Consider the following 27,584-nt stretch of genomic DNA (forward strand, 5'->3'; position numbering starts at 1 on the left):
CTAGTGAGCATGATTGCATGAAGCCAAAATAAAAAGGATGGTTGATGTTCTAAATATGAAAGATCAAGTTGTACTATCCAAATGCATCTAACTTCATTTAAATTATTTGACCTCAATATTTATGACTTATCTAACAGAGATCTGACATGTTTTATTTATTTATTTATTTATTTTTGGTATGAATTTGTGTTAGACTTTGAATACAAGTTCATCTCATAGTGCATGCCTATTTATTTCCTTAACACAAGGCTATTTTCCTTTTCCTCATAATTATATGTCCAATAGTTTATAAATTATAATGAATACATAAGAATTTACAGTATCATTTAATAAATTAAAATTCGAACTCAACAAAGTATATACCTTAATGATTGGTATACAATATATATTAAAATATAAATATATACAAATCAATTATTTTCATCCCACCAACCAATTAATTGATTGAGAATTATAGATCAAATAATCGATGACGATGGATGCTCTTGCAAATTATAGATCTAATGAAGATTAAGAATGGCGCCAAAATATTAACAAGACCTGAGACTTGTAGTTTACGAAGATCGTTGAAGTGAAGATGAGAAAGTAGCAAATAGAGCAATGGCGTTAGAATCGGAGAGTCATAGAAGGAAGCGTGTAGCTTTGTAATTTGTAACGGACTAATTGAACACTCCACCGCATTTCTGCGTCAACGTCTATGTGGGTCCCGCAACCATAATTACCACTTTATCCTCCTTTTTTTCCTCAACCAAAAATCTTCTCTTGCTTTTCTTCAATTTTTTTAGTGAAAAAGGAAAGTAATATTTATATTACAAAAATCTTTGTATAATAAGTAAAATTTTTCATCTACCACATTTTTTTACAAGATTAATTTTGATACATTTATAATATTTTTAAAAATAAAATATAAAATATTTTAGAATGGTTATTTTGGTAAGAATAAATGGAAATAAAAATGCAATGCTTTTGTAATTTAGAATTAATATAATAATAAATATATTTATATTAAAATATTCAAAAATTAAATTTTTATTATCATTATTATTATTATTTTGTAAAAATATGAATGAAAACAAATTATTTTTAATATTGTATATACATTTTTCCACTGAAAATAATGTTTTTGCTCTTTGTATTTTTTTGAGTAAACTCTAAAATTATCATTGACAAAATTTTGGTCGGCAATTTTTTATAAAATAAAAAAAAAATATATATATATATAACTCTCTAAAATTTTAGAACATAATATGTAATAAAATAAAGAGTATATACCCATTTTGGTTCTCAAATAATTTTAAATCAGACGTTTTAGTTTCCAACTAAAATTAATTACTCAATTGGTCCCTAACAATTAATTCCGTCATTCACTTAGGTCCTTGGTTCCGTCAACTCTAACAGAATACAAAATGGTTCCTGAAAACTCTAACATGGGACAAAATGATCCCTGACAATTCTAACAAGGAACAAAATGATCTCTGACCTCTTTATTCGAAAACGATATCGTTCTTCCCCAATTTTATCATATCTCGCATAACACTAACATTCATACTCTCTTTCTTCACCTTCACATTCTTCTTTTCTATCTTTTCCTTCCTCCTCTTTAACTCCAAGATTAAGCCATTGTGTAATTGTCACACGTATCGCACCTAGCTCAACATGTCATGAACCACACACTTCCTAAATCATTGTGACTAGTACATCCACCTCCTCTGTATTTCACCTACCAAAAGTATTCACTTCCACGTCTTTGATAACATCACCTCCAACCCCGACAACATCCATGACATCCTCAAGACCAAGTTCCACAACTACTTCAAGGGCATGCCTTTCTCCACTCTCCGGCAAGCAATATAGATTGTAGGACATTAGGACATCACGAGAAGATTCTCCTTCGACATCATATGCAAATTCTCATTTGAAATAGATACCGAGTGCTTCATTCCTTATTTTTCGGAGTCTTAACAAATGACTTGCTGTCTGGATTCATGGGATCCATCGAAGACGACAACTAGTTGAGAGACATAGGCATTAGTTTTCTGAGTATGAATTGGTTGAGAATAAGTTGAAGATTTTTTTTCTTTTTTTTAGATAATTACATTTTCACCCAATTTCAAACAAAGTGGGCATAGTTCCAAAAAACAGCAACAAAAACAGAGCAATAACTACAAAGAAAATATAAAAACTAGCATAAAACAACAAACTAGGAGCAAAAGAATATAATAATTTTAGCTCCTCCAAAGACACTTCAAGATGAACCCGATCAGTTATACAACATCAAATCATGATCATTCTCCTTTCAACTTTTACTCTGCAGAATTATTGGCCTTTTTCATAGATCAGTAAATCATGCATCATAGATCAACTTCATATGTCTTCTTATTCACCTTAAACTTGATATTTGCACTCATAAGTACATCAATTACTCCTATATTGTTAATCTTGACACCATGGATTTGTGTATTCTACGACTTTCTCCTTTAACTTCTCTAATACCAACACTCCATTATTAAAGACAATGTTATTTTTACATTTCCATGTGCACCATACTACAGAAAAAAATAACACCATCCACACTTCCTTCATATCTTTCCTTATCTTTCTATCCATCCACACCTCAAAGCATTCTTTGGTGGTTCCTGGCCAAACCCAAATCACACTCCAATCCACCAAGATTGATCCCCACAAGTTACATATACGATCACATGAAAAAACAAGTGATGTACCGTTTCCAATCTATCCTTACATAAGACACAAAAGGATTCCGCTTCTGGTACAATCTTAAATTTACATAATCTATCTCTAGTATTCAATCTTTCTAAAATTACAAACCACATCAGCAACTCAATCGTGGAGGATTTTTTTTCTTGTGAACATTAAATTTATAGAGTGTGCATTGTGTAGTTTGAAGTTATAGTGTTAGACTGTTAGTGTTATGCGAGATATGATGGAAATTGGGAGAGAACAGTGTCGTTTCCGAATAGAGGAGATCAGGGACCATTTTGTCCCCTGTTAGAATTGTCAGGGACTATTTTGTCCTCCGTTAGAATTAACGAAGTAAAGAACCTAAGTGACTGACGGAATTAATTGTTAGGGACCAATCGAGTAATTAATTTTAGTTAGAAATTAAAGTGTCTAGTCTAAAATTCTTTGAGGACCAAAATGGATATATACTCTAAAATAAAATACAAAAAAAACTATTAGTGTATCAAATACTTCTAATATTAGTATAGAAATAAGATGATTTTATTAGTTAATTATGTTTTTAGATTACTTTTCAATTAACAATATAAAAAAAATCTTATAGTTGTTATTAAAATATTAATAATAAAATTGTGTTTGATAGTGTAATAGGATGGAATAAAATATAAATTCTTCTGATCTTCTCAAATATATTTTGATAAAAAAAAGGTGATTTATTCATAAAAAAGAAAAGAAAAGAAAAGTTAAGAATAGCTTGATTGATAGATTTATTTGTCTTAAATTAAAAAATTAGATATTAATGTATCTTTTATTAAAAAAGAATTTCTCTAATATTTAAAAAATATATATATTTTTTTGTTAAAAATTAATTTACCCAAAGAAATTGACCATTTTAGGTATTTAATTCCTACTTTTCACTTTCATCTCAGTTCAGTTCATGTTTCTCTCTTTGAAACTGCATTCCTCCATTTCCTCGTTTCAGTTCTGGTATAATTTTCTGAGAGATTCATACGCCGAGAAATAAATAAGGTCCTTTTGTTTCTTCCACAATAAAAGCAACTCTTTTTGTTAATCTCTGTTGAAATTTCAATTCTCTTCGCTGTAGCTTTTGGTTTGTTACTCCTTTTCTCACTCACACTTACTGCTTCGGCTTACACTCCTATTTTCTTTCCCAATTTTCTTCTTTTCTCTTTCGTTTTCTGCTTCGGTTTGGTATGCTTCTGGTTTTGCTGTGTTGCTGTGCAATTTTGTTATTTATTTGTTTTGAACTTCGGTTTGGTTCTTCAATTTGTCAAACCGGTTGAAACTAAAATCAAATTACGAAGAAGTGGATAAAGTTACATGTTTTTGTTTTCAGTTTTTTATTCTTCTTTTTGGTTCTAAGAAGATAAAGAAGAGTTTGCATGAGCTGATGTTGGTTACTTACTTGTGTGCATGCGTGTGTTGACTTGTTTATCACTGTAATTTGTGGGATTCTTTATTATTTTCAGTTCATTATATCCCTATGTTTGTTGATCAGAAATTTGTGCAATTGAGTGAATTATGGTAGATATTAGTATTATCATAATGTTTCTAAAGTGTGTCTGCGGTTTAGTAGAATCAATTCTAGCAAAATTGATTTAGTTTAGAATTGATTTTGATGTAACATTATTTATATCTAATACAAAGGAAAAGTTTTCTTTTATCTGGAGGTGGATCTGGGAAAAAAAAAAGACTGGAATTGATTCTGATATGGGCTTGACTTTAAACCATACAAAATGCAGAACATTCAAAATCAAAAGTTAATTGAATGTTCATGGGAGGAGGAGGAACAAAAAGAGGGGGGGGGGGGGGTTATGTTTTGTTCGTCAAATATTATATTTTCTTAAACCTGGAGTATTATTTATGGATCACGAAATATTTGGTTGTTGTTTATGCAATAACACAGTAAAAGGTTCATTTGTGGTGCCATTTTTAAGAGTTGTGTTAGAATTGAAGTTATGGGATTCCAGTGTTGGGTTTACTTTTGGGTGTGGTTTTCACAAGGTATGAGCCAAATATTTACAGATGTTCAACAAATCTGTGTTTGTTGACTCTGTCTAATGAACGAACCTTCGACACCATATGCAGTGGGTAGATTGTTATTCCTTGAAAACCATTACATCATTAATAGTAATTTAAATTCGTCGACATGCCTACTTGTTTGGTTTATTGTTGAGAGGAGAAAGTTATCATCATTATGGCATTCTTGGTTTTTTTTTCCTTTTAATTATTGTGTTTTTACAGTGTTGACCAACAACCAATTGTCATATATGCGTGCACATTTGAATAATTGTAGTTGGATTTGTACATTTTGCTAAGTTAATTTATGAATGTTGCAACTTCAGATTCAGGAATGGCTAGAGAAGTCATTTCCACTCCACCTGGTGCTTCATTTGACTATGATCTCTTGGAAGGTGATTCTGACATTCCGGGAACTGTTTCCAGGGGCACAAGTCCCTGGATAGAACCTGAAAGATTGAAACTCAGACACAGGATTGGTCGGGGACCCTTTGGGGATCTATGGCTAGCAACTCATCATCATTCCACTGAAGATTATGATGAGTACCATGAAGTTGCTGCTAAGATGTTATATCCAATCAGAGAGGATAATACAAAGATTATATTAGAGAAGTTCAATGAATTATATTCTATGTGCCAAGGAGTTGCTAGTGTTTGCTGGCTACATGGAATTTCAATCATAAATGGAAGGGTTAGAGTTGGACTGTGGCACTGTGCAATTTAGTTCAACAACATAGCTGAGTTTTAACTTTCTGTTTGATCTCTATCTAGTTTACATGTTTGTTTATGTTCGCAGATATGCATCATTATGAATTTGTATGAGGGTTCAGTTGGTGACAAGATGGCTAGACTTAGAGAAGGACGGGTTTCGTTGAAAGATGTTTTAAGGTAATATTGGTTTATTTAGTGAATTATCATTGCTTTATCTTTCACGTTACTAGTGACTCAATATACCTATTTTTAGTGTGAAGATTAAAGAGTTTAATTAACACACGAATGGTGTAAACTTTACATTGTCTCATTTGATCAAACTCTTGTATTTGTAAACTTTTCGAAATAATAAGTAATTGAGTGATGCTTAGAGCGATAAGATGATATGTAAATAGAATAAAAAATGTGAAAACATTTTAGAGAATATGGGTTAACAAAGATGTATATGCTTACACACAATGGGTAGTTTGCTCTCATTATATGTTTAACCCAATTATATTTGTCGAGTAGATTTATAAAGGTTAAAATGGGAAACAAAAGCAGACACAAACCCAAAACAGTCCCATCTTTATGTGTGTGTGTGTGTGTGTATATATATATGGCAACAGGGGTGGGGACTGGTCGAAACTAAGACCATTTTACTGTTTGCAGGTATGGGATCAATCTGGCTCAAGGTGTTTTGGAACTTCACTCTAAAGGGATCCTTATTCTCAACCTTAAACCATTTAATGTTCTTCTTGATGACAATGATCAAGCGATTTTGGGAGATGTTGGCATTCCCAACCTCTTGCTTGGCTCCTCGTGTCTAAGCTCAGATATGGCTCAGAGGCTTGGAACTGCAAATTACATGGCTCCAGAGCAATGGGAACCAGAGATCAGAGGCCCTATATCCTTTGAAACAGACTCGTGGGGATTCGGCTGCACCATTGTTGAAATGTTGACTGGTAATCAACCTTGGTATGGATGTCCTGTTAGTGTAGTTTACAACTCAGTTGTCGAAAAGCATGAAAAACCCCTTGTTCCAAGTGGCCTTCCTTCTTCAATTGAGAATCTCCTCAATGGATGCTTTGAGTATGATTTGAGGAATCGCCCACTGATGAAAGATATTCAGCGTGTCTTCAAAAGGTTTGTATCCTTTAATTTCTTTTTCAATGTGTTTTTTTAAAAAAATCATAGTTCTGACCATGCAGCGGTGCAGCTTTTTGTTAGCTTTCACAAAAGTTACCGTTTTGTTGGATTTAGCTAACTATTAAGTATAAATCAAGGTAACTGAACATTTAACACGGGTAGCTAATTAATTGAGAAACAGTGTAAGTGCTCTGCACTTTGCTTCCACTCATCCATGATCACTTCTGAACCTGGAAAAATTGAACAAATAATCTTTGAGAAAATCATGAAATTGTGTGTGACTAAGCATTTAATTTTCTAATTATCTTGAAGAAAAGAAGTATATGATATTCAAAATCATTCAGTCCTTAACTTTACTGCATGCTTTGCAGCGCACTTGATGAACTGGCAAATGATGGAGGATGGAGATATCTTGGAAATGTGAAAGCTACTGCAAAATCAAGTAGCACTGGCTACACAGAGTGGTTTCTCTCAAAGGATCCTCTTCAAGTGCATGATATGGTGCGATCCAGGAAGTCTTCCAATTCATGCACATCTCAAAATATGGATGTCCCGGGTGGAACTGTTGTTGGCCTAGAACGTAATCCAGATAATGGATTTGTTCTTGTGAGGGTCCATGGAATTCATGACCCAATAAGAGTTCATGCGTCAACTCTTGAACGTGTCACATTTGGCCTTGCGGCTGGCGATTGGGTTCGATTGAAGGATGAAAGCGAGAAACACTCACCAGTTGGCATCTTACATCACATTGACCGTGAAGGTAGAATGACTGTGGGATTTATTGGTTTGCAGACCCTTTGGAAGGGAAATTCTTCGCAGCTCGAAATGGCTAAATCATACTGTGTTGGCCAGTTTGTTAGGCTGAAAGAGAATGTCTTGAGTCCTCGATTTGAATGGCGTAAACGGAGAGGGACCTGGGCTACTGGCAAAATTTCATGGATCCTACCAAACGGGTGTTTGGTCGTCAAGTTCCCAGGGCTGCTGCCTCTTGGTAACGAATCAAGAACCTTCTTGGCTGATCCTTCTGAGGTTGAAATTGTTGATTTCAAGACTTGTCCCGGAATGATAGAGAAGTATCAACATGTAGAGGATCATCATTGGGCAATTAGGCCTGTTCTAATTGCGTTCGGCATATTCACAGCTTTGAAATTTGGCATGTTTGTTGGAAAGAAGGTTGGGAGGAGCATGAAGAAAGTCAATGCAATAGAAAGTGAAGTTGATGGTCAAAATGCTAACAATTCTACAAGGAGATCTTCCACTGCTATTATGAATCCTGGCAACCCAACTTGGGTTCCTTCGGTTGCCAACATTCTCTTCAAAGAAGGTGGCGGTTCCACTCCCACAGCTCGGTAGTTTACCATGCAATCTCAATACGGTTGGATTACTAACGACTATATTTCAGAATGAATCAATGAATTCCATCAGCTTTTATTCCATCCTATGAAAAAAAAAATGAAGATTGTAATTATGCAAAAATAGCAATTAGGTTAAATATGAAAGTAGAAAATGTACATATCCTTCACTTGGATTACCTAGACATTGTACATATGTTTCCATGCAGATGCTTTTGGATGATGCATGCTATCAAAAAGAAAACTGAATATGTGCTTGTTTTAGGTTAGAAAAGTTTGTAAGGGTGGCAATGGCACATTTCTTATGATTGTTGCTTGATATCAATTTCTATTGATTTATGATAATGCAAAGTGTTGGAAAATATGTCGTGGTCTGAATTGAGTATTATGAGATCTGCATCCGGGACAAGCTTTAGTTCAAAGGTGAGGGAGCTGCAGGAATATGTTGATTATGGCATCAAAAAATTTGTGACGGCTAAAAAATGTCATAAATTTTGTGGTTCTGAAGCTGCAAATACGGATTTACTAGTGAATTATGGTATATGAATACGGATAAATGATCCTCATCAGCTCCTTGACCTAGTTCTGATTATTGTAAACTATTCTACGTTCTACATTAAGCTAGGATAAGGAAGTAAGGAACCCAGAAAATGGCTTTTGTTTCTTTTTTTATTTATTTGGGTACTTTTGTACTTTCCCTATTGAATTTTTAATTGTATGCGTCGTGTGGTGTAAAATTGCTCCATCGAAGGAAAATTGAATTGGAGCTTTTAAAATAATGAACCGACCCCAGGTGTGCTCTTCAATCTATACATTGATAATGCTTTCCTTGAAACAAAAATTTTTGGGACCAATTACAATAGTATTTTCTGAAATGCAGTGAGATTTAATCGTGATATTTATGTAACAATACATCTAATATTTTTGTATTTATAAACGACATCGTAATAATAACCCTTGCATTTCTTAAAATGAAACATGTTACCTCTTATCATTCTCAAACGTGCATTTAAATCTTAACAATGGCCAATGATTGCAAGCATGTCATGTACTCTTGGCTATAAAATACGTTGCTTTATAAATTTAGTGTTGATAATGTATTTTAGAACGGAGCGGGAATTAAATATTTGGTATTCAGCCTATATACTCTACTGAAAGTGAGACTGCAATTTATGAGTGATAATATTCGATTCAGAACAGAAGATGGAGGAAAGCAGCAACAAAAAACCTCTCCATCCCATTTATGTTTGGCTAAAAACAAGTTTAACAGATAAGTCTGAATGCAAACTCGAACAACAAAAATAAGCTTCCACCTCCACAACTGAACAACAAACATATTTGATATCTGTACATATTATGGGCAAAACAAGAGAATACAGTATGATCCACCAAAGAGAAAAAAGTAAACCTTGGCATGGCTTTTTGGGCCACAAAGGCAAAACAATATACAAAAGTACTCCTTAACCTCCTTCATGTTCTTTCATTACCTCTTTTTATTTTGCAGAAACAATACCTACCTCCCTCACAAGTTGATCAGTCATAGCTGAGAGTGTAGCAATTCCTTCTTTTACCTCAGCAAAACAGGTGTTGTTCATGTCGGTCATCGAATCAGGCTTTTGGTAAATACTGATAGCCTTAGTCAATAGTTGTCGTCTCATTTCTGTGAGTTCATGTATAGCGCTAGTGGCAGCTTCAACTTCCGACTGAGCTGCTTCCAGCTGAAGTCTCTCAACTGCCAAATCTTCCATGCTTTTCTCACCAATTTTCTCCTGCGTCAAGGCGTACCGCCTTTTGAGATCATTTGTGTCTTCGGTTAACTCTTCCCTTACTTTCTTTAACTCTTCCTCCTTTGCATCCAACCTTGCAAGTGTCATTTTAAGCTCCTCATCTTTTATTGTTAGAGCCCTGTGTGCGGCCAGAACCTCCATCTCCTTTGCTTTTAAGTTGTCTTTGGTTAACTGAAGCTCACTCTCAAGCCGTTTTTGCTGCCACCTCACTTCATTATCCGGTTCCTTGATTAGTTGCTCAAGTAGTTCACTGCCCTCTTCATGTAGTGCTCTTGATGAGTTAATATCTTCATCCTTTATGGAAGCAACCAGTTTGTTTGTAACATCTAAGATTTGTTCTACTACAGTTTCAGCCTGGGAAGCTTTCAGGCTTGTGTCGTATAATATGTTCTCGATCGTTTTAACACGCTCATCTTTCTCCTTCAGTGAACAGGTTGCTTCAATAAGTTGTTCTTCTTTGTCCCTCAAGTGCAGCTTGAGATCAGAGATTTCATTGTTTACTTCTGCCAACGTCTTCCTAGCATTGGAAAGTTCCAAGTCTTTCTCCTCCAAGATAGCCTGAAGAGAAGCCTTTTCAGATTTGAAATGCTGGATTTCCATCTTAGCATCAACGAGCTCCGTTTCTTTAGCATGAAGAATGGCAGTTGTTTCATTAAACTCAGTACTTTTTTTCTCTAATTCTTGTTTAAGGAAAGAAACTTCTCTAACTGCCTGCTCCAAAGTTGTTCCCTCTTTCTTCAGCTCCTCTTGTAACTTCTCCACAAGCTCCTTTTCCATAGTTAAATCCCGTTCGAGTTCTCTGTTCCGGGCCTCTGCAATCCTAAGTTTCCCTCGCTCATTTTCCACTTCTACTTGAGCATCGTACAAACTTGCCATGTATGACATGACATTTTCCCTTTGTTCAGCAAGTTCAGACAGCTGCTGCTCCAACAACCGCTCTTGTTCCTCCATTTTGCCTCTAGAAGATGCGAGTGATTGCTGAGAAGAAACCAATTCAGACCTCACATCAGTGAGAAGCTTCTTCACCCTTCTGAAATCTTCCAGAGTCTCATTACTCTCCTGCGCGTGTCTAGAAGCATCCTCTCCCAACCGCTTAAGTTCCTCCTGTGCCAACAACCATTCCATTGTCTGCTGCTCCAAGGTAGCCTCGGCAGACTTCAGTTTTTCTTCTTCGGACTTCCTCTGAGTCAGCGAAACCTGAAGTTCCTGATCTTTTACATGGACAGCCTTCTGGAGTTCTTGAAGCTCAATTTTTTGTTTGTTCATAACCTCATTTGTTTCAATCAAAAGTTGAGCTTTCTGTTTAAGCTCAGCATCAAAAGTTGCTGCTTCTTCACTCTTCTTCACCAAGTCAATCTTCATTTGCTCCACTTCTGCCTCCTTCAAGGACAGTGCCCTCTTCATGGTAGCAACCTCTTGATCACGCTCCCTGAGAAGGAGCTTCAGTACCTCCATCTGACCTGCTTGAGAAACCAAGTTAGTCTTAGCTTCCTTCATCTCCTCTTCCAGCTTCTCATACTTGGTGCGAGCAGCCGCAATTTCCCTCTCCTGTTGCTCCAACTCTTCCTTTGTGTGTTTCAACTCAGTGCTCTCCAAAATAACCATCCTCTCTATCTCCAGCAGATGCTCTTCCTTCTTTATCAATTCCCTGAGTGCAGCCTGAAGATCCGACTCAAGCATGCTAAGATTGTAAGCTAGCTGAGCATCTTCACCACCGTAAGACTCGCCTGTGACCCCAGTTGCCATCTGATGTTCCAGCTTCTGTGCTTGCTCAAACAGCTTTTCAAGGAGCAGCCTTGCAGATTTAGCAGCTCCATAGTCGTTGATGCTTGGTCTATTATCATTCAGTATTGACCTAATACAACATTTTCTCTTTTTGGTTGTCACCAAATCTATTCGGCTATGAACATTGTGAAGCTTGCTGTATTTGAACCTAACAGAGCAAAACTGCACACGGAAACAGAACCATTGCAACATCATAATTCATGATTTTGTGAAATAACAAGTCTAATCAGCAAAAATAATCATAATATCCTTGAACCAAAAAGAAAAGCAAATCAAATGAAATCAGAAAACTAAACAAGAAATTACGATATAATCATGAATTTTTCAATGCTTTTGTAACAAATGCAAGAACAGCATTTTAAACTAAATAATCATATATCCCTATAAAGATTCATAGTTTTTCATTAGTCCATTGATTTTCACATGATATATAATATAGCCACCATTAAAGAATCCAAAAACACTATCTATCTATATCATACATAACATCAATATGCAGATTTATTATCAATTTCTCAAAAGAAGAAAGAATATCCGAAAGCGAAACTCTCAGCTAGGTTCATAACTAAAGATCAATAATACAAATAGCTGCAAATAAACAAAAATAACTAAAAATGTAATAAAATAAAAACAGAGAGAGAGAGAGAGAGAGAGAGAGAGAGGGAGAGAAAGCGAGGTTTACGTGTGAGTAATATTGAGAAGAGGAAGGAAGACGAAGCGAAGAGTTGAAAGCCATTGGAGTTGGAACGAGTGAGAGTGAGAGGACTAATCGCCGATCGAAGAAGGAACCATAACCAAACGAATCGAAACGTTGCAGCTCCACGCTCTTGAAACAACAACCATCCCTTTCTTTATTTTCTTTGTAATTGAAAGAGAGAGAGAGTGAGAAACTGAAATAAAAGCTTGAGAATGGAGAAATGTATTGGACTCAATTCAGTGCAAGAAAGAAAAGAAGATGCTCAACAAACAAAAATGGAATATAACTTGTGCCGCTTAAATCTTGTGGTAATAAATATATGGTCCTAATAAACGCCTAATTCTAAAAATATTATTTTTAATATATATTCATTATGATTATTGATTAATAAGTTTTGGATTTAGATTTGGATTTGGATCAACAGATAAAGAATCGAGTAAATAAAGTGACGTGTCCCTCTTAAGTCTTGATCCCTTTATCAAAACCCTCAAAAAAGATTCCTTCACCATTTTTTTTTAATTATTTATTTATGAGTTTTATTAACAAGAAGTAGAACACTTTTTTTAAAAATATTAAATTGAAAGAAATTTTATATATTATTTTAAATTTATTTGTTTTTCTTCTCTTAATTAATACTTTTTAACTAAATTATTTGTGCGGAAAATATGAGTCCGAGTTCAAATTAGATACAAAGGAATTGCCAAAAAGAATAATGAACATATGTACTTGATTATAGATTTGTTGCATTTTTTAAGCACTTATTATGACCATTTAGTAACATTCTTTTTCTGCTAATCTTACAAAGAAAGACTACTAGATTTAGGGTTTTTTTGCAAGGAGTATTAATTGAAGTTACTATAACCAATTTAATAATAGATTGAATATTGAATAAATTTTATTTATAATTTATAAGTTTGGGAGTTGAAAACATAATTTAATTCGAGTTAAATTATTCATACATTATTAATTTGACATAAAATCATTAATAAGAATTTAATTTTGATACATTATTAATGTAAAATAATTTTATACGTATATTTAATTACGTAACGTCAATAAATATAACTATTTTTTGCATTAATTGTGTAAATGATCATCCAAAAGAATGGAGGTGATTCCAATAAAATGTTTTATAGTGTTATTGTATCCAAATTAAATAACCATAAATCATGTCATTTATATTTAATTTATTTAACTTATTTAAAAAGTTTATTTTTTAATTTATTTTTCCTAAATTAAATATTGAAAATATGAATACAAATATAAATGATAAAAAAAAAAACTAGTGGGTCGAATAATTTCCGAGGAAAAAGAACCAACCTATGGACGAGATGTAGCAACTAGCAACGAGTGTGAATGAGAGGACCTAGTTTTGATGTTGAAATGGATGGAAACTCATGGGCCAATATGGGCTTAACACGTGTACATGCTTCTACCATTACATTTTTCATTGATAATTTTTTTATTCACTTTTTCTATTAATGTTTGTGGATAATCAACTTATCAGCATTTAACATCAATTGGGCTTGCACTACTCTTTCAGTGAAATAATGGATATGGATTAAGACTCATTGTGATTGTAATTTGTTAATTTGTTTTTATACTGAAGATGGGATTTATAAAAGCTCGTCACATATAATACCAAAAAAAAGTTCGTCGTATAAAACAATTAAAAAGAAAAAAAAAAAAAGAGGTTCTCTCTCGTGGGGTCATTACATGTTAACATTACCGTCATCACGTTCCGTGACTTTCGTCCAATACATTTGGGAGGTGTGGGTATTTTAATAACGGAAAGGATTAATCTCTACGTATAAGTGATTATGCTATATAAATTTTAAAAGTTCTCTAATTGATATTACACTTAAACGCACCTCTAACAAATTTTTAATTTTTGAAAGGATTCTGTTTTCTTTTTCGAATTTTTTGTCTTTTCTTACTCCTTCTTCATTTGCGTGTTTTTCTCTCTATTCTCTTTCTTCGTTATTCTCAATTTCCATTGTGTTTTTTTACATTAAGCTCTGAAATCGTTTTTGAAGTATTTCATCTTTATCGTCGTGTTTCTCCTCATTCTTCTTTTGATTTTGTAACATTGTGTATTTTTTTCTTCTTAGTTTGATTTTTTCCTCCCAAAAAGAATTATGAGAATATGAAATAAGAAAATGAAGAAGAAGAAACAGCAGAAGATGAGGAGGAGAAAACTGAAGAGTTCTGAATTATGCATAAAGTGTACTTCAACGAATTTTTGGTGTATTTCTTAAATCCTTTGGATGTATTTCTTAAACCCATTGGGTGTATTTCTGTAATCCGTTTGGTGTATTTTTGTAATCGTTTGGATGTATTTCTGTAACCGTTTGGATGTATTTCTGTAATCGTTTGAGTGTATTTCTGAAGTTCCATTATCTTCAAAACGATTTCAAAGCTTGATTTCAGAAACCATGAAAATCGAAAAAAAAAAAATAAAACGAAACAAGAATACCAGTGATAAATGCAAGTAAAACAACGAATGAAAAGGCGAAGAGAGAATACACAAAGGAGATCGAACAAATTTGGCAAGAAACTCGTTTTCATGGAGGAAGAAGAAGAATCGTTCATAATGCATGGTGAGTAACGCGCTTTGAAAACAGAAAGTGGTTGAAGAGTGTAATGCGCATGTGTTTTATTGGGTTTGTGCCAACTTATAAGACTTGTAAGACAAAAAGACTTGTATGTATAGCAGACCTCTTTAATAATAAATCATTATTATAACTAAATACTCTTTGGGCTAAGTTTTTTTTTTATTATGGCGTTGATTGGAGAGAATGATGGATATATTGGTTGGAAAGTAAGTTCTACAAAAAAAATAAAATATTCTACAAAAATTTTGGATGAAGTATTTAATTTTTTTTTTTGGTTTGCACCAAGATATCTATAAGTCAAAAGTCCAATGACTAATCTCTTGGATACTGCAGAGGTAAAGTGGCCAAATGGGCCACCCTCTCAAGTAAGCAATCTCCATTTTTATCCTTCAGTGAATATCGAACCCAGAAAAAGATGGTTAAGAGACATCATCTATCTGTGCCAACTTGCATTGGTGATGAAGTATTTAATTTGTATGTTCTAAAATTTTAAAATTCTTTGGATTGGAATCGGTTGGTTTGATTTAAACATTAAAAAATTTTTAAATTTAATTTATACAAATTGGTTTTTTTTTTAAATCTTATTATTTATTTTTTGACGCTAAGTCAGACGGTATAATTTTTACTTGTAAATTATCTCACATTTAAGTATAACATTTTAGATGAATACTATGGTGTCTACTTACTAAAAAAGTTAAAAATTAATATTTAATTTAAAAGATATAAAAATAAATAATTTTTAAAAAATCAAAATTTATTATAAAAGATAAGTTAGGCAAAATTTAGACACTATAAAATTGGCCAACATTTTAATAGTCCATAAAAGTGAAAATATTAATTTTAACCTAATAAAAAATAATTTTAATTTTTTTTTGTATGCTGCATCATAAAATATTAATATATAAAATAATAGGACAAGCAGAATTTGAAAAAAATATTTTAATCTTTTAAAATTAAATTCAAATTTTTATTTTCTAACTCATTTAAACCACGTTATTCTAAAAGAATATTTTAATATTTTTATAATTAATCTTATAAGTAATATTTATTTTTCTTAAATCAATCAAGACAATAATTTAGATTTTTTAAAATTGAATCCAAATGTTTAATGTTTAATATTTTTTAAAATTAACTAAAAAGTATTTTAATATTTTAAAAATTAAATTTAAATTTCAAAAATTTAATAAAAATCAAACAATTTCAATTCTAAAAGAATATTTTAACTTTTTATAATTATTCTTTACAAGGTATTTTTATCTTTCTAAACTAATAACATCGTTTTAATCTTATTGTAATAAAATTATTATTTTAGTAAAACTAAACAACTTTCACTTTTATAAATAATTAATTCTTAGTTGTAATCTTAATGTTTATTTATTAGTTTCCAAGCATGGAAAAGAATTCATTTCACAGGGAAATACAAATTATTTTTATTAGTTTCTAATTTTTGGCCTTCAAATACAATTTTAGACTTAATTGTATAAATTTATCGTATTAATAATAAATTAAGATGACTAAATATATGTTGTAGTCATTGTAGAGTTATTTAATATATTATATTAACAAATTTTGATATTATTAATCTATTAGTATTAATATAATTAATTAAAAATTAAAAAAAATAAATTTAACTAAAATAAATTTCAAAAATAAATTTAAAGAATAAACGATTTTTCAGAATTTAACTTGACCATTTATTCCTCCACCATTTTACCCCACCCTTGGGGCTTCAAGGCTCTACGTTCAGCTCTGTCTCCGGTCAATAGACGAATTTTTTTCTCCATAAATTGACTAGTTTTTTATTTTGATATGGAAGAGTGAATAGAATTTTATGTTAATGTTACAAAAAATAGATTTTTATAGAATTTGCTGTTCTGTGTAAGCACAATACGCAAACTGTGTATTGTAATTTAATATTAAAATAATATAATACGCAATCTGCATATTGTAATTTAATATTAAAATAATATAATACGCAATTTGTGTATTATTTTTATAAATTAAAAAAATTTTGATATGATAATTCGCACTCTACGAATTTTATAACCCCCAAAATTTTGTAAAATACTATAACTTTTAATATTAAAGAATTACACCAATTCTTATCCATCCAAAAAAATTAACCACTAGTTTCTTATGAAAAATGTTATCTACCATATGACATAATATTAGATAGGTCAATTATAGTGTACAAATGTTCTTTGTACAGATTTTTTTTAGTTGAATACCAGGATGACACGCGTCATAGTGCTGGTCCTGAGGGAGCAGCTTGCAGAATTTACTGAACAAATTGCAGAACTTGGTGCAGGATGCGACTTGGTGCAGGATGCGTAACAGCAGAAGCCGAGTCGCATGAGTAGCTTAAAACGTTGTTAGGGGTATTAGTGTTGGGCTTTGATTTTTTTTCGTGATCCTAAAATTTGGAGTTCATGGGCTATATGATTGATTCATAAAATATAATTTTTGTGGGCCTGTAAACAGAACTTTAAAAATATATGTGAATTTTGGTATCTTTTAATTTTTATAATTGCTAAATACCCTTATCACTGTAAAGGGAGTGAAGTTGTTGCTCCATCTAGGGGAAGGAGAGACCCAAACTCATCGCCGACCAGAAGAAGTGGGTGACTAAGAGGCTCCACAACGGGCAACAAGAAGAATTGCCGTCACCCATCACCGGCGACACCATCATCGGCAGTCCACAATCGGAAACTTCGTGCTACCGCCGTAGTCATACCTGTGAAGAACGCAGCGTCTCCACCCCTTTTTCGATAAGATTTCCTTTTCGCTTCCCATAACGGAGGTCTCCCCACCATACCGTGGTCGCTGATGCATACGAGTTCGCCGACAGCCGCCCCACGCCTATGAGTGCATTTTCCTAATTTGCCTAATTTGGATGGCTATTTAAGACAATGGGGAACTCATCCTATCACTCAAAACAGAACAATTTACACTTGGATTAATGAAAAAGGTGCATCGATAGGCCAGAGGACTTATGCAGAACATCTTAATGCATCTTGCATTGCTTATAAGCTCTTAACAAGCCAAAAGCCAGTTATCAAGTCTTGGGACAAGGTTCTTGTTGTTTATGTGCCTGGTCTAGACTTCATCGACGCCTTCTTTGAATGCCTAAGAGCTAGAGCCATACCAGTTCCAGTTCTTCCTCCGGATCCAATGCAAAGAAGTGGACAAGCACTAACAAAAATGGAAAACATTGCCAAGTCATGCAGTATTATGGCAGTTTTGTCAACAGTTGCTTATCACTCGGCTGTCCGGGCAGGTTTATTGAAAAAATTTTTCTTATTTATAGGGAAAAGTGGGAAGTCCGAGATGAATCCGTGACTTCGATCAGAATCGGTTTCCAGACGTCAACCTCCGCCACAGTACCACGATGGCGGCTGTATCTGTCTCCCTGCAACCTAAGATTTCATTTTTAGGGAGAAGATCTTCATTTCTATTTAGTATCCATGGCTACTACACCTGATTTCTCTTTTTTTCCTCCTATTAACAAATTAAAAAAAAAAGCTTTGGGTCCAATTCAGTTTTTAGATACCCAATTCACTGCCAAAGCCAACTTCAGCAAGTCTATCAGCTTATATTTGAATCACACTATTTTCGCTAGTTGGCTCAGCCACAGTCCACAGCTAACATAAGGCAGCAGACAAGCTCTGAAACACAGCACCACGTGTTAATCTCATATTCAAAGAGAGGGAATATCTGTATATCTGTATCAACTTGTATCTGTACCGTAGAGCGACCCTATTAGATATTGTAGACGACAAACTAATAGGTCAATATATATTTTATCGGTTCTACTACAAAAATCAACAGAAGTTAAGCCAACTCAAATGAATTAGTTAAAAAATAGGTTCGTTATAAAAAAATTTTTATTATTTTAATTTTTTGAATTTTAAAATCGGTATAAAAAAATTAGAGAAAAATTTTAAACAGCTCTTGATAATTATCTCGAAAGACAATGAAGCCCTTAACAAAATAAATATCTTTTTCGACTCCTAATTTTTATTTTTATGAGACTAATTAGCTCCTGTACAAAAAAAAAATCAATGTTTTATTTTGTTGGCACAGGGACTAATCAGTCCCATATAAATAAAAATTAGGGGTCGAAAAGGATTAATTTTTTTGTTAAGGACCTCGTTGTCCTTTCGAGATAATTATCACGGACCGGATTGAATATTCACTAAAAAAACTAATTTAAAAGATATACAATGTAACTAATTTTAATGGCTGATTTTAGTATGGAAATAGTCTTTTTGAGAATTATAGTCTACTATTTTAAAAAATTCTTAAAAAGATTAAAGGATATTTTATATTTTGAAATAACTTCTAATTTTACACTTTTGTCCATTTTTTTTATGGTCAAAATTAGTTTAGTTCCAAAATTACCCCGCATAATCCCACCATCATCCTCTTCACATTATTTTTCTGTTTCTCATCCACCTCCTTTGTCAACATCAATACCATCATCTCCACCTATTGAGGCTGAACCCATAAGCATCCTTCCTCCTTTCTTTTAACCGGTTGTGAAAGTCTATTCTCCTAATTCTTTATCCTCCCCCCAGTTTCATATAATCCTTTGTAAGCATGATAATATCAACCTTGCATGTATACACTTGATTTGGTTGTTGCAATAAGCCACTAACATGTATTGAACACATGAAAAAATAGTCCCTTCTACCTTAGAAACACCTTTGAGATGTTAGAACAGATGATCTAATCAATAATTTTCTTTGAAGCGCTGTGCAATTAACACTTTACGTAACAAACATCTATCTATGAAACTAAATTGTTGACAAAATTCATCATACAGAAAATTGTCTAGCTTTTCTTTTGGCTAAAACAGAATTCTTTTAAGTTTCATCTACAGGTTCTTTGTTGATTCTGGTGTGGCAATATAAGTTCTGCTAAAGAAATCCTTCAATACATCTTCCAGACCTAGCATTCTTATATATAGTGGATGCTTCTTCCATTATTTTGGCCTGGGAGAGCAACCCTGCTCTCTTTCTTCCAGATGGATGAGTGGAGAAATAATCCATAAGTGCCGAGTCACCGTTGACTTCTCCCAGTTTCTGATACACTGCGGGCGCCACCCGTGGATCATATCCGGCAGAAGCAATTAAGAGCAGGCCAATGTAATCAGCTTCCATTTCCATCCTGAAAACAGGATTTAGTTATGAAAAATTGAAAGAAGAAAAAGTTTCCACAATATCTACCAAGAGAAACAAGTACAAGCAGCATGTAGATGATGATTATTTAAGTATAATCAGAAATTCAAAACAACATTGACATGCTGATAGATGGCACACAATAATGTCTCAAGGGTACTACAATTGAGGATGTCTTGAGAAAAAACATGTCAAAATTTGATTACTGTATCACAAGACCAGTTTCAAATGAATTATTAAATCCCATCTCGCTCAGAAATTTTATTCAGAAAAGATATCAACTATCACTTTTAAAATGCTCTAACAATCCGTTGTATACAACAATCTTACCACCAGGTAGCAAAATGGCATTGACAACCGAATCATTGACAACAAGCACCTCCCAATTCAATCCATCGAGATGCGAGGTAGCTGGCCCTTTCTTTCTACTTTGCTGAACCCAACTGTCATCAAGGATTTCATCTTCCTTGTGCCAACCACTTTCTGCCTTACCATCAGCACTAGAATTACTCAACGATTTCAAAGTCTCCTCAGTATGCCCTTCAAACCCTGTGACATGTGCTGATGCATAACCAACATCATTCCAAACTTGTTCCTTGCTCAACCCTCTCTGCAAGGTATCAATGATTTCCATTGATATCATCCTTATCGTCATACTCTCAGGGTGTATGGCAGGCAAGATCTTTCCCTTGAAACTCGCCTTCAGTTTCTCGAATTCAGCCTCCCCAAGTTGCCTCACCATGGCTTTAGATAACAAAATCCAGTGGCTTCTCTTGGTATATGGAACTGTCTCTAAATTCCCAAAATACATAGTTATGAATATAGCTGACCCAACCAACACAACAGTGAATACATGTCTAGCATTCATCATACATAGGAAGTGCAAGATAGTTTTACATGTGCATTCAAATTAAACTCTAAGTGTAAATGAATTATAGTTTAAATGACATAATCTTTTCATACTCACAGTAGATTCTAGTCTTTTTATTTTTAGTAAAAAAATAAACTTTAAGTAATAAATGTATGAAAAAATTTCATTTTTTTTCTTTTTAGAAATGTTAAAATGACATTCTTATCCTTTTTATTTGTAAAATATACATCTCCTTCTTTTATAATTTTTAAAAAATTTCATCTTTAATTCATTTTAAATTTTTTGTATTAACCAATGTTAACTTTATTTATTTTTAAAAAAAAAGTTATTTTTTTATAAAAATATCTTTTTAGTAAAAATTTTATTTTTTTGTCATTAAATTTTGTTTATCAAAATAATTTTTTATTAACTATAATTGTTAACGAAAATATTGGTAAAATTATAATTTAATAATTAAAAAATTATTGAACGGTATTTTAGAAAAAAAATAATTTAATTATTAAATTTTTAAAAATATTTTGATAAAAATATAATTTAATTAATAAAAAATAATTTATTAAAGAATTGGACTGGAAGTGAGTCAAGTTAGCTCAAGCTTGACTCGTTAATAGTTCAATAAGCTGAGCTCATGAGTTGATTAATCGAGTTTGATCTTGAAATTGAGTTCATAAATTAAATGAGTTGAGTTTGAACTTAGATAAGCCTAACTCATTGGCTCGAGCTGACTCGATTATATATATACATATAAAATAGTAATATATAATTTTATATATATCAATATTTTTATTTAAAATTGTATAATTGTTTTTTATATGATTTTGATGTAAGACATAAATAAAAAAATTATAATTAATAAATACACAATATATAAAATTATAAATTATGTCCCTATTATTTAAGCCAGCTAATGAGCTCGAGTTGGCTCACGAGTTTTCAGTAAGTCAAAATTGAGTTTAAGAAATAGGCTCGATTATTAATGAGTTAAACTGTGAACCAAGCTTAATTTTTGTGAGTCTAGCTTGAGTTTAGTCTAGTTCAGCTCACTTCCAGTCTTACTTAAAGGGTATATGTTAAGATAATAAATTAAAATTAAAAAATAAAGAATTTCAGTTTTTAATGAATTTATTTTTTAAATAAAAATATTTAAAATATTCTATCAATAGCATGATTATGAAAATTGGACTGAACAGCCGTTAGACCGGTCCAATCATGAACCGGAAACATTAAAAATCCGGTCAGGCATGTAAAACTGGTAATAAAAAAATCGTTGAAGAACCGCTAAACCGGAATCCGGTCAGGCATGTAAAACTGGTGATCAGAAAATCGTTGAAGAACCGATAAACCGGAATCCGGTCGGACCAAATCGAGACCCGGCCAGTTTACACAAAAGGGAAGCTACTCCTTCGTTTCTTTCCCCCTTTCTCCCTTTCCTTCTTTCATAATCACAAAAATCACAAAAACTAAGCCTACAGCACCGCCGCAAGGAGTGGCATATTGCCGCCGTCCATTAAGTTCGCCGTCCGTCCGTCTATCTAGCTTCCGTCGTGCTCCAAGCCTTCAACCCCTGTTCGCTGTCACCGATTGCAGCTGCTTCCTTGAGCTCGGCGTCCGTCGTCTTTGTCTGCTCAGCCGCGCTTCCGCCACCGTTTCTTCGCCGTTCACGTTCGCCTCTTCGTTCAGCCGCCGTATTCCTTCGCGTTCTTCGCCGTTCACGTTCGCTCGGCGTTCACCGTTCGCGTTCACTCGCCGTTCACCGTTCGAGTTCGCATTCGCGTTCGTCTGGAAGCCACGTTGCTCTGCTTCAAACTCTGCGTCCAACCCGCGCGCTCCACCTAGCCGTCGAACTGCTCTCTTTTGTCGCCGCCGTGAGTTCCCTAAACCCGCCACCAATACTCTGCTTCAAACTCTGCAACTTCTGATTTCTATTACAATAAGTAACTATTTGATTTGGTAGTGGTTTGGATTTTTTTCATAGATTATACAATTGTTATGTTCTCTTCTCTATCACATTGATATTAAGCTTTGAGTTCTCTTATTTCGTTTTAATTTTACCGCACTTAACATGTTTGATGAAATGCTTTAACCATATTTCTGGATGGTTTTATAATTTCTAGCTTTTAGAAACTTAGTAAGTTGATTGCATGTGAAATTAAGAATAATTGGATCTTAGTAATTAGGAAATTTTAGCTGCACAAATAGGGTCTTTGCAGAAAACATATTAGCATGATGATTCCACTTGCATTAGTGTTCTTCTGGTAAATTTTAACTGTTATTGTAAAGTTGTTAATTTGCTAATTGTTCTTGTGTTGTTGTTATGTTATCTTTATTTTTTTTTTCTTTTTGTTGTAATTTTCTGTTCTTGGTTTAAGCTGTGATTGAAGGTTCTTTGGTTTGGGTATTCTTCAGTTTCCTAGAAGCTTAGCTTTTATTCTTTTGAGCATACACGTATCAAATTATTGTTTTCAGCAATGGTGATTTTTAGATTTTTTTTTGGTTGTTTTGTTTTAAATGTTCCTATTGGTGTTGTTGTGTTGTTGCTGTGATTTAAATGAAAGATTCTTCTTTTTTTGAATGCCCAGTTAGTGCTTGGTTGATTGGTTTTGCTCACTGACTGTATTTAATGATAAATTTTAAATTGATAACTCTACTACTGCTTTACTGTCTGTTTCTATAGTTAAATTTTATTAAAGTTTCTTGAATTTGCGCTGCCTATGTTACTGATTCTGTTCCTTCATTGGTTTTTTTTTTTTGTTGTTAATCATTGTGATGAGCTTTGTTAAAATTGGGTTGAAAACTGTTAATCTTCTTCATTTTTCACTGTTCTAACTTCTGTTCTTATTAAAAAATTTGCAATTTGTGATCTTTTGATTTATTATATGCTTCATGTTTTCATTGTTCTGTTCTTATGAAGAAAAAATTTGCAATTAGTGATTGTATGATTCATGTTTTGATTGTTCTTATATAAAAAAATTCTGTTTTCATTGTTTTGTTCATTGTTTGGTTGCACTGTCCCTGCTCTCGATCTCCGCCAACTCGCTGCCCCTCCTCCGTGTTGGATTCTTTTTGTTTCAGGTTCTGTTGTGTGTTTGTTGTGCAGCACTATCATTTTTTGTTTTACTTTTTGACTCAGCTACATTAAGACAATGTTCTCTATTTTTAACTTGTGCATTGTAATTCAATCCAGCTATTTTTAATGGAAGTATAATTATGTTAATTGTTAACAAATTTGCAGCAAGTTTTTGCATATTTTGATGATTAATTACATTTAGTTGGTGATATTTTATATAGGGTTTTAAATTTGAAAGATATTTTAGGATGATTATTTATAATTTATTTATTATTTTATTATGGAACAGTTTTTTCGGTTAAACTACGGTTAGACTGATTGGACTAGTGAACCAGTAACTAAAGCGGTTTGATGACTGATCCGGTTTTCATTGGTCTCCACCAAACCCAACCTTCTCTCACGGCAACAACTTCACCTGTGGAGCTGGACAGCGTTCATGCTTTAACTACTACCTCTCTCTCGCCGCCTCTGCTGTTGAAAATAACTTAGAATGAGCCATAAATTGTAGGTTATGAATACGTAACTAGGAAAAGGAGTTGCCAATTGCAGGCATGTTCCGTTCCACACACATCCTCCATCACTCCCACCCCTTCACCTCTGCCGCAACCTCTGCCGCCATCACTGCTGCCGCCTCTCCTGCACCCACCACCCTTGCGTCCTTCACCGTCACGCCCCCAGTGCACCCCTGGCCCCGCCGTCTCACTCCTAAAACCCTTGCCTCCCTTATTTCCCGCCAACACGACCCAAATCTCTCCCTCCAAATCTTCCACTATGCCCTAACCCACCACCCCAATAGCAACAACAACCGCCTCGCCCACCACCCTATTCCCTTCAATGCCATAATTCTCAAGCTCTCCCGTGCCCGCCACTTCCCCCAAATCGATGCCATCCTCTGTGATTCCCGTATCACCGACGAACAACCGCTTATAACGGTTATTCGCGGGTACGGCCTTGCTGGTCGCCCAAAATTGGCACTCAGGACCTTCATGAGGATCGAATCTTTTGGGATTCAACCCTCCACGAAGGCCCTGAACGCCACGCTTAATGCCCTGGTTCAGTGCAAGCGCTATGATTTAGCACATTTTGTTTTTAAGAATTGTATGGCCAAATTTAGGGTTGTGCCCAATGTGGTTAGTTGCAATATTTTGCTGAAGGCTCTTTGTAAAGGGAACAATGTAGATGCAGCGGTTAGGGTTTTGGATGAGATGCCTGCAATAGGTGTGGTGCCCAATGTGGTGAGTTACACTACTGTTTTAGGTGGGTATGCTTTGAGGGGTGACATGAGGGGTGCAAAGAGGGTTTTTATGGAGATTTTGGGGAAAGGGTGGATACCTGATGCAACTACTTACACTGTCTTGGTGAGTGGGTTTTGTAGGCAAGGGATGTTTGTTGATGCAATTAAGGTGATGGATGAGATGGAGGAGAATGGGCTTGAGCCTAATGAGGTTACTTATAGTGTTATGATTGAGGCGTATTGTAAGGGGAAGAAGTTCGGGGAGGCACTTAATGTGCTCGACGATATGCTTGGGAAGAATCATGTGCCGAGTTCGGCGCTGTGTTGTAGGGTTGTTGATATGTTGTGCGAGGAAGGGAATGTTGAGAAGGCTTGTGAGGTTTGGAGGAAGCTCTTGAGGATGAATTGCAGCCGCGATGATGCTGTCACAGGTACTCTTGTTCATTGGCTGTGTAAGAAGGGGAAGGTGATTGAGGCAAGGAAGGCGCTTGATGAATTTGGAGGTGGTGCAGTTCCAAGTCTATTGACATATAACACATTGATTGCCGGAATGTGCGAGAGAGGGGAGCTCTGTGAGGCTGCTAGGTTGTGGGATGATATGGTGGAGAAGGGTCGCGTACCTAATGCGTTTGCTTATAATATGTTGATTAAAGGATTTTGTAAGGTTGGTAACGTGAAGGAGGGAATAAGGATTCTAGAGGAGATGTTTGAAAGTGGATGTTTGCCTGACAAATCAACATACACGATATTGATTGATGGACTTTCTTGTGCAAGAGGGATGGTGGAAGAAATTAACAAGGTTGTTGCATTGGCCGTATCCGCTGGAGTTGATGATGACATGTGGGATATCTTCCTGAAATCTGTTGCAAATAATTTAAATTTGAATGCAGCTGAATTTGATAGGATACTGTTAGAGAGTGTCCCATGAGGTGCAGTGAACAGCATGTTAAAGAAATAGCTGTTTAACCATGTTAGTGTAAACACATCAAGGTGCACTTTTCCCTCGGATCTTTCAACTGGAAACAGTTTATCCATTGTGAAGGTATGCTTCTACCTTGTATACTATCCAGTTAGTGAACTTGGAAATTTTAACCAATTGACAGGGGACCATTTCTTGGTGTATTTTGTCTATAATCGGATTTGGTTCCGTCATAGCAGCAGATTCATCTTGTTCTGCAAATTTATAGAAGGTTGGTTATCAAAATATGGTGAAGTTAGTGAGCAAGTAGCCAACATGATTTGGTATCATAGTTTAAGTAGCTGCTTCTCAGTGTTTCTAAATATGGCATGAGCATCTTCATTAAATTGTTGGCCTTATATAAGGGGTTTCTTTTTGAGTGTCGAAGACTGGGAGTTCCTGGAACAAAAGAAAATGATTCTTAATACACTTGGATGGCATGGACAAGGTATTCTTTCAGTTCTTCCACTTGCTGCTAGAATGTGTTAGCTATATTTTGCTGTGAGGTTTGGAGAAATTTGTTAGGATCATTTGTAAGAATTGGGATGTCCTTCTAGATCCCTATGTTGATTTCATTCTCGTAATTTATTTGGGAGATTTTAGGAGATGAAAGGAGCATAAGGTGCTATGAAGCTATGCCTCTTTGCCATAATGAAGGTGCATCTGATTGGTTTTCTATGCTTATTTACAGAATTTTGCACTTGGTTCATAAAAAAAGTTTTCGGATCATATTATTAGAGTGGTTGAGCTGTTCTTAGCTTTCGGCTAATTTTTATTTTTTGGGACATTTGGGCTTCTGTATTTTAAAAAGTTTTCTCCCTTTTTTTTGTTGTAATCCTTCAACTAAAACACTCTTCTTCTTGCTTAATCTGTATATTACAATTTCTTTTAAGAAAGAGACAGGAGAAGTATTAGTAATGTGAAACTTTAGTGAAGACATTCTATTGTTTGGTTCTATTTCTATGAATCTATACCATGTGTATAACTGTATTCGCAATTCTGCATGCTTCATTTTTACTTGTCACAATTCATGTGCAATTGTGCATCATAGATGATCGTTAATAATGCTTATATATATACACACCAAATGATGGAGATAGACGATTTAAATAAGAGAAAATGACTGAAAATGTGAAAATAAGATCAGGTATAATTTGATCATTTTGATCAAATTTAAAATCTTTATAGAGAGGACCAATATATATAGCAGATAAATGTCAAGAATACTTAATTTTTCTTATTGTAAATGTATTAAAACATCACATTACAGTTTGATAAAATGACAGCTATTTCATCTTATTTGAGTAGAAATATGGTATGATTTTCTAATCACATCATTGCAATTTTCACCTCTTCTTTTTTTTTTTTTTTTTTTGGTCTGGACCTCTCTTCTAGGTCAAGGTCTATTGGAAACATTTTTTGTCAAAGCCTAGGTGCACTCTTAGCAGATGGGTTTCTC

The 27,584-nt window shown here is 34.0% G+C and overlaps 4 protein-coding genes across 6 annotated transcripts; 2 read left to right on the top strand and 2 right to left on the bottom strand.

Annotated features, from left to right (window-relative positions):
• The first annotated feature begins 3,612 nt into the window (after positions 1–3,612).
• Positions 3,613–8,293, top strand: LOC107605367 (Protein kinase superfamily protein). Of its 3 annotated transcripts, none has more exons than XM_016307228.3 (5): positions 3,613–3,729; positions 5,067–5,431; positions 5,537–5,628; positions 6,103–6,576; positions 6,951–8,293. In XM_016307228.3, the coding sequence occupies exons 2-5, from the start codon at positions 5,075–5,077 to the stop codon at positions 7,930–7,932; spliced, it is 1,905 nt and encodes a 634-aa protein (XP_016162714.1). In that variant the 5' UTR covers positions 3,613–3,729; positions 5,067–5,074; the 3' UTR covers positions 7,933–8,293. The 3 variants fall into 3 exon arrangements, with proteins under 3 accessions (XP_016162714.1, XP_016162715.1, XP_016162716.2); XM_016307229.3 differs by having other exon boundaries at positions 3,628–3,811; XM_016307230.3 differs by lacking the exon at positions 3,613–3,729 and having other exon boundaries at positions 5,033–5,431.
• Positions 8,294–9,222: 929 nt separating this feature from the next.
• LOC107605368 (Myosin heavy chain-related protein) lies at positions 9,223–12,501 on the bottom strand. Its single transcript, XM_016307232.3, has 2 exons — positions 12,186–12,501; positions 9,223–11,665 (listed from the first exon to the last, which is right to left on the bottom strand). The coding sequence occupies exons 1-2, from the start codon at positions 12,237–12,239 to the stop codon at positions 9,425–9,427; spliced, it is 2,295 nt and encodes a 764-aa protein (XP_016162718.1). The 5' UTR covers positions 12,240–12,501; the 3' UTR covers positions 9,223–9,424.
• Positions 12,502–19,549: 7,048 nt separating this feature from the next.
• LOC107648504 (mitochondrial metalloendopeptidase OMA1-like) lies at positions 19,550–20,866 on the bottom strand. Its single transcript, XM_016352343.3, has 2 exons — positions 20,326–20,866; positions 19,550–19,984 (listed from the first exon to the last, which is right to left on the bottom strand). Exons 1-2 carry the CDS (start codon positions 20,864–20,866, stop codon positions 19,947–19,949), a joined length of 579 nt encoding a protein of 192 aa, XP_016207829.2. The 3' UTR covers positions 19,550–19,946.
• A 1,431-nt stretch (positions 20,867–22,297) lies between these two features.
• Positions 22,298–27,064, top strand: LOC107605369 (uncharacterized). Its single transcript, XM_016307233.3, has 2 exons — positions 22,298–22,731; positions 24,223–27,064. The coding sequence occupies exon 2, from the start codon at positions 24,485–24,487 to the stop codon at positions 26,093–26,095; it is 1,611 nt and encodes a 536-aa protein (XP_016162719.1). The 5' UTR covers positions 22,298–22,731; positions 24,223–24,484; the 3' UTR covers positions 26,096–27,064.
• Positions 27,065–27,584: the final 520 nt, after the last annotated feature.

This window comes from Arachis ipaensis, chromosome B6 (assembly GCF_059453495.1).
Source record: "Arachis ipaensis isolate K30076 ecotype BB chromosome B6, ASM5945349v1, whole genome shotgun sequence".
NCBI lineage: Eukaryota > Viridiplantae > Streptophyta > Magnoliopsida > Fabales > Fabaceae > Arachis > Arachis ipaensis.

Coding starts and splice junctions, on each gene's coding strand:
- LOC107605367 (XM_016307230.3), top strand. CDS start 5,048: ATGAATGTTGCAACTTCAGATTCAGGAATGGCTAGAGAAGTCATTTCC. Junction 5,629..6,102: donor TCGTTGAAAGATGTTTTAAG/GTAATATTGGTT, acceptor TACTGTTTGCAG/GTATGGGATCAATCTGGCTC. Junction 6,577..6,950: donor ATTCAGCGTGTCTTCAAAAG/GTTTGTATCCTT, acceptor CATGCTTTGCAG/CGCACTTGATGAACTGGCAA.
- LOC107605368 (XM_016307232.3), bottom strand. CDS start 12,239: ATGGCTTTCAACTCTTCGCTTCGTCTTCCTTCCTCTTCTCAATATTAC. Junction 11,666..12,185: donor CTTCTCAATATTACTCACAC/GTAAACCTCGCT, acceptor TTCCGTGTGCAG/TTTTGCTCTGTTAGGTTCAA.
- LOC107648504 (XM_016352343.3), bottom strand. CDS start 20,866: ATGATGAATGCTAGACATGTATTCACTGTTGTGTTGGTTGGGTCAGCT. Junction 19,985..20,325: donor TGCCATTTTGCTACCTGGTG/GTAAGATTGTTG, acceptor TCCTGTTTTCAG/GATGGAAATGGAAGCTGATT.
- LOC107605369 (XM_016307233.3), top strand. CDS start 24,485: ATGTTCCGTTCCACACACATCCTCCATCACTCCCACCCCTTCACCTCT.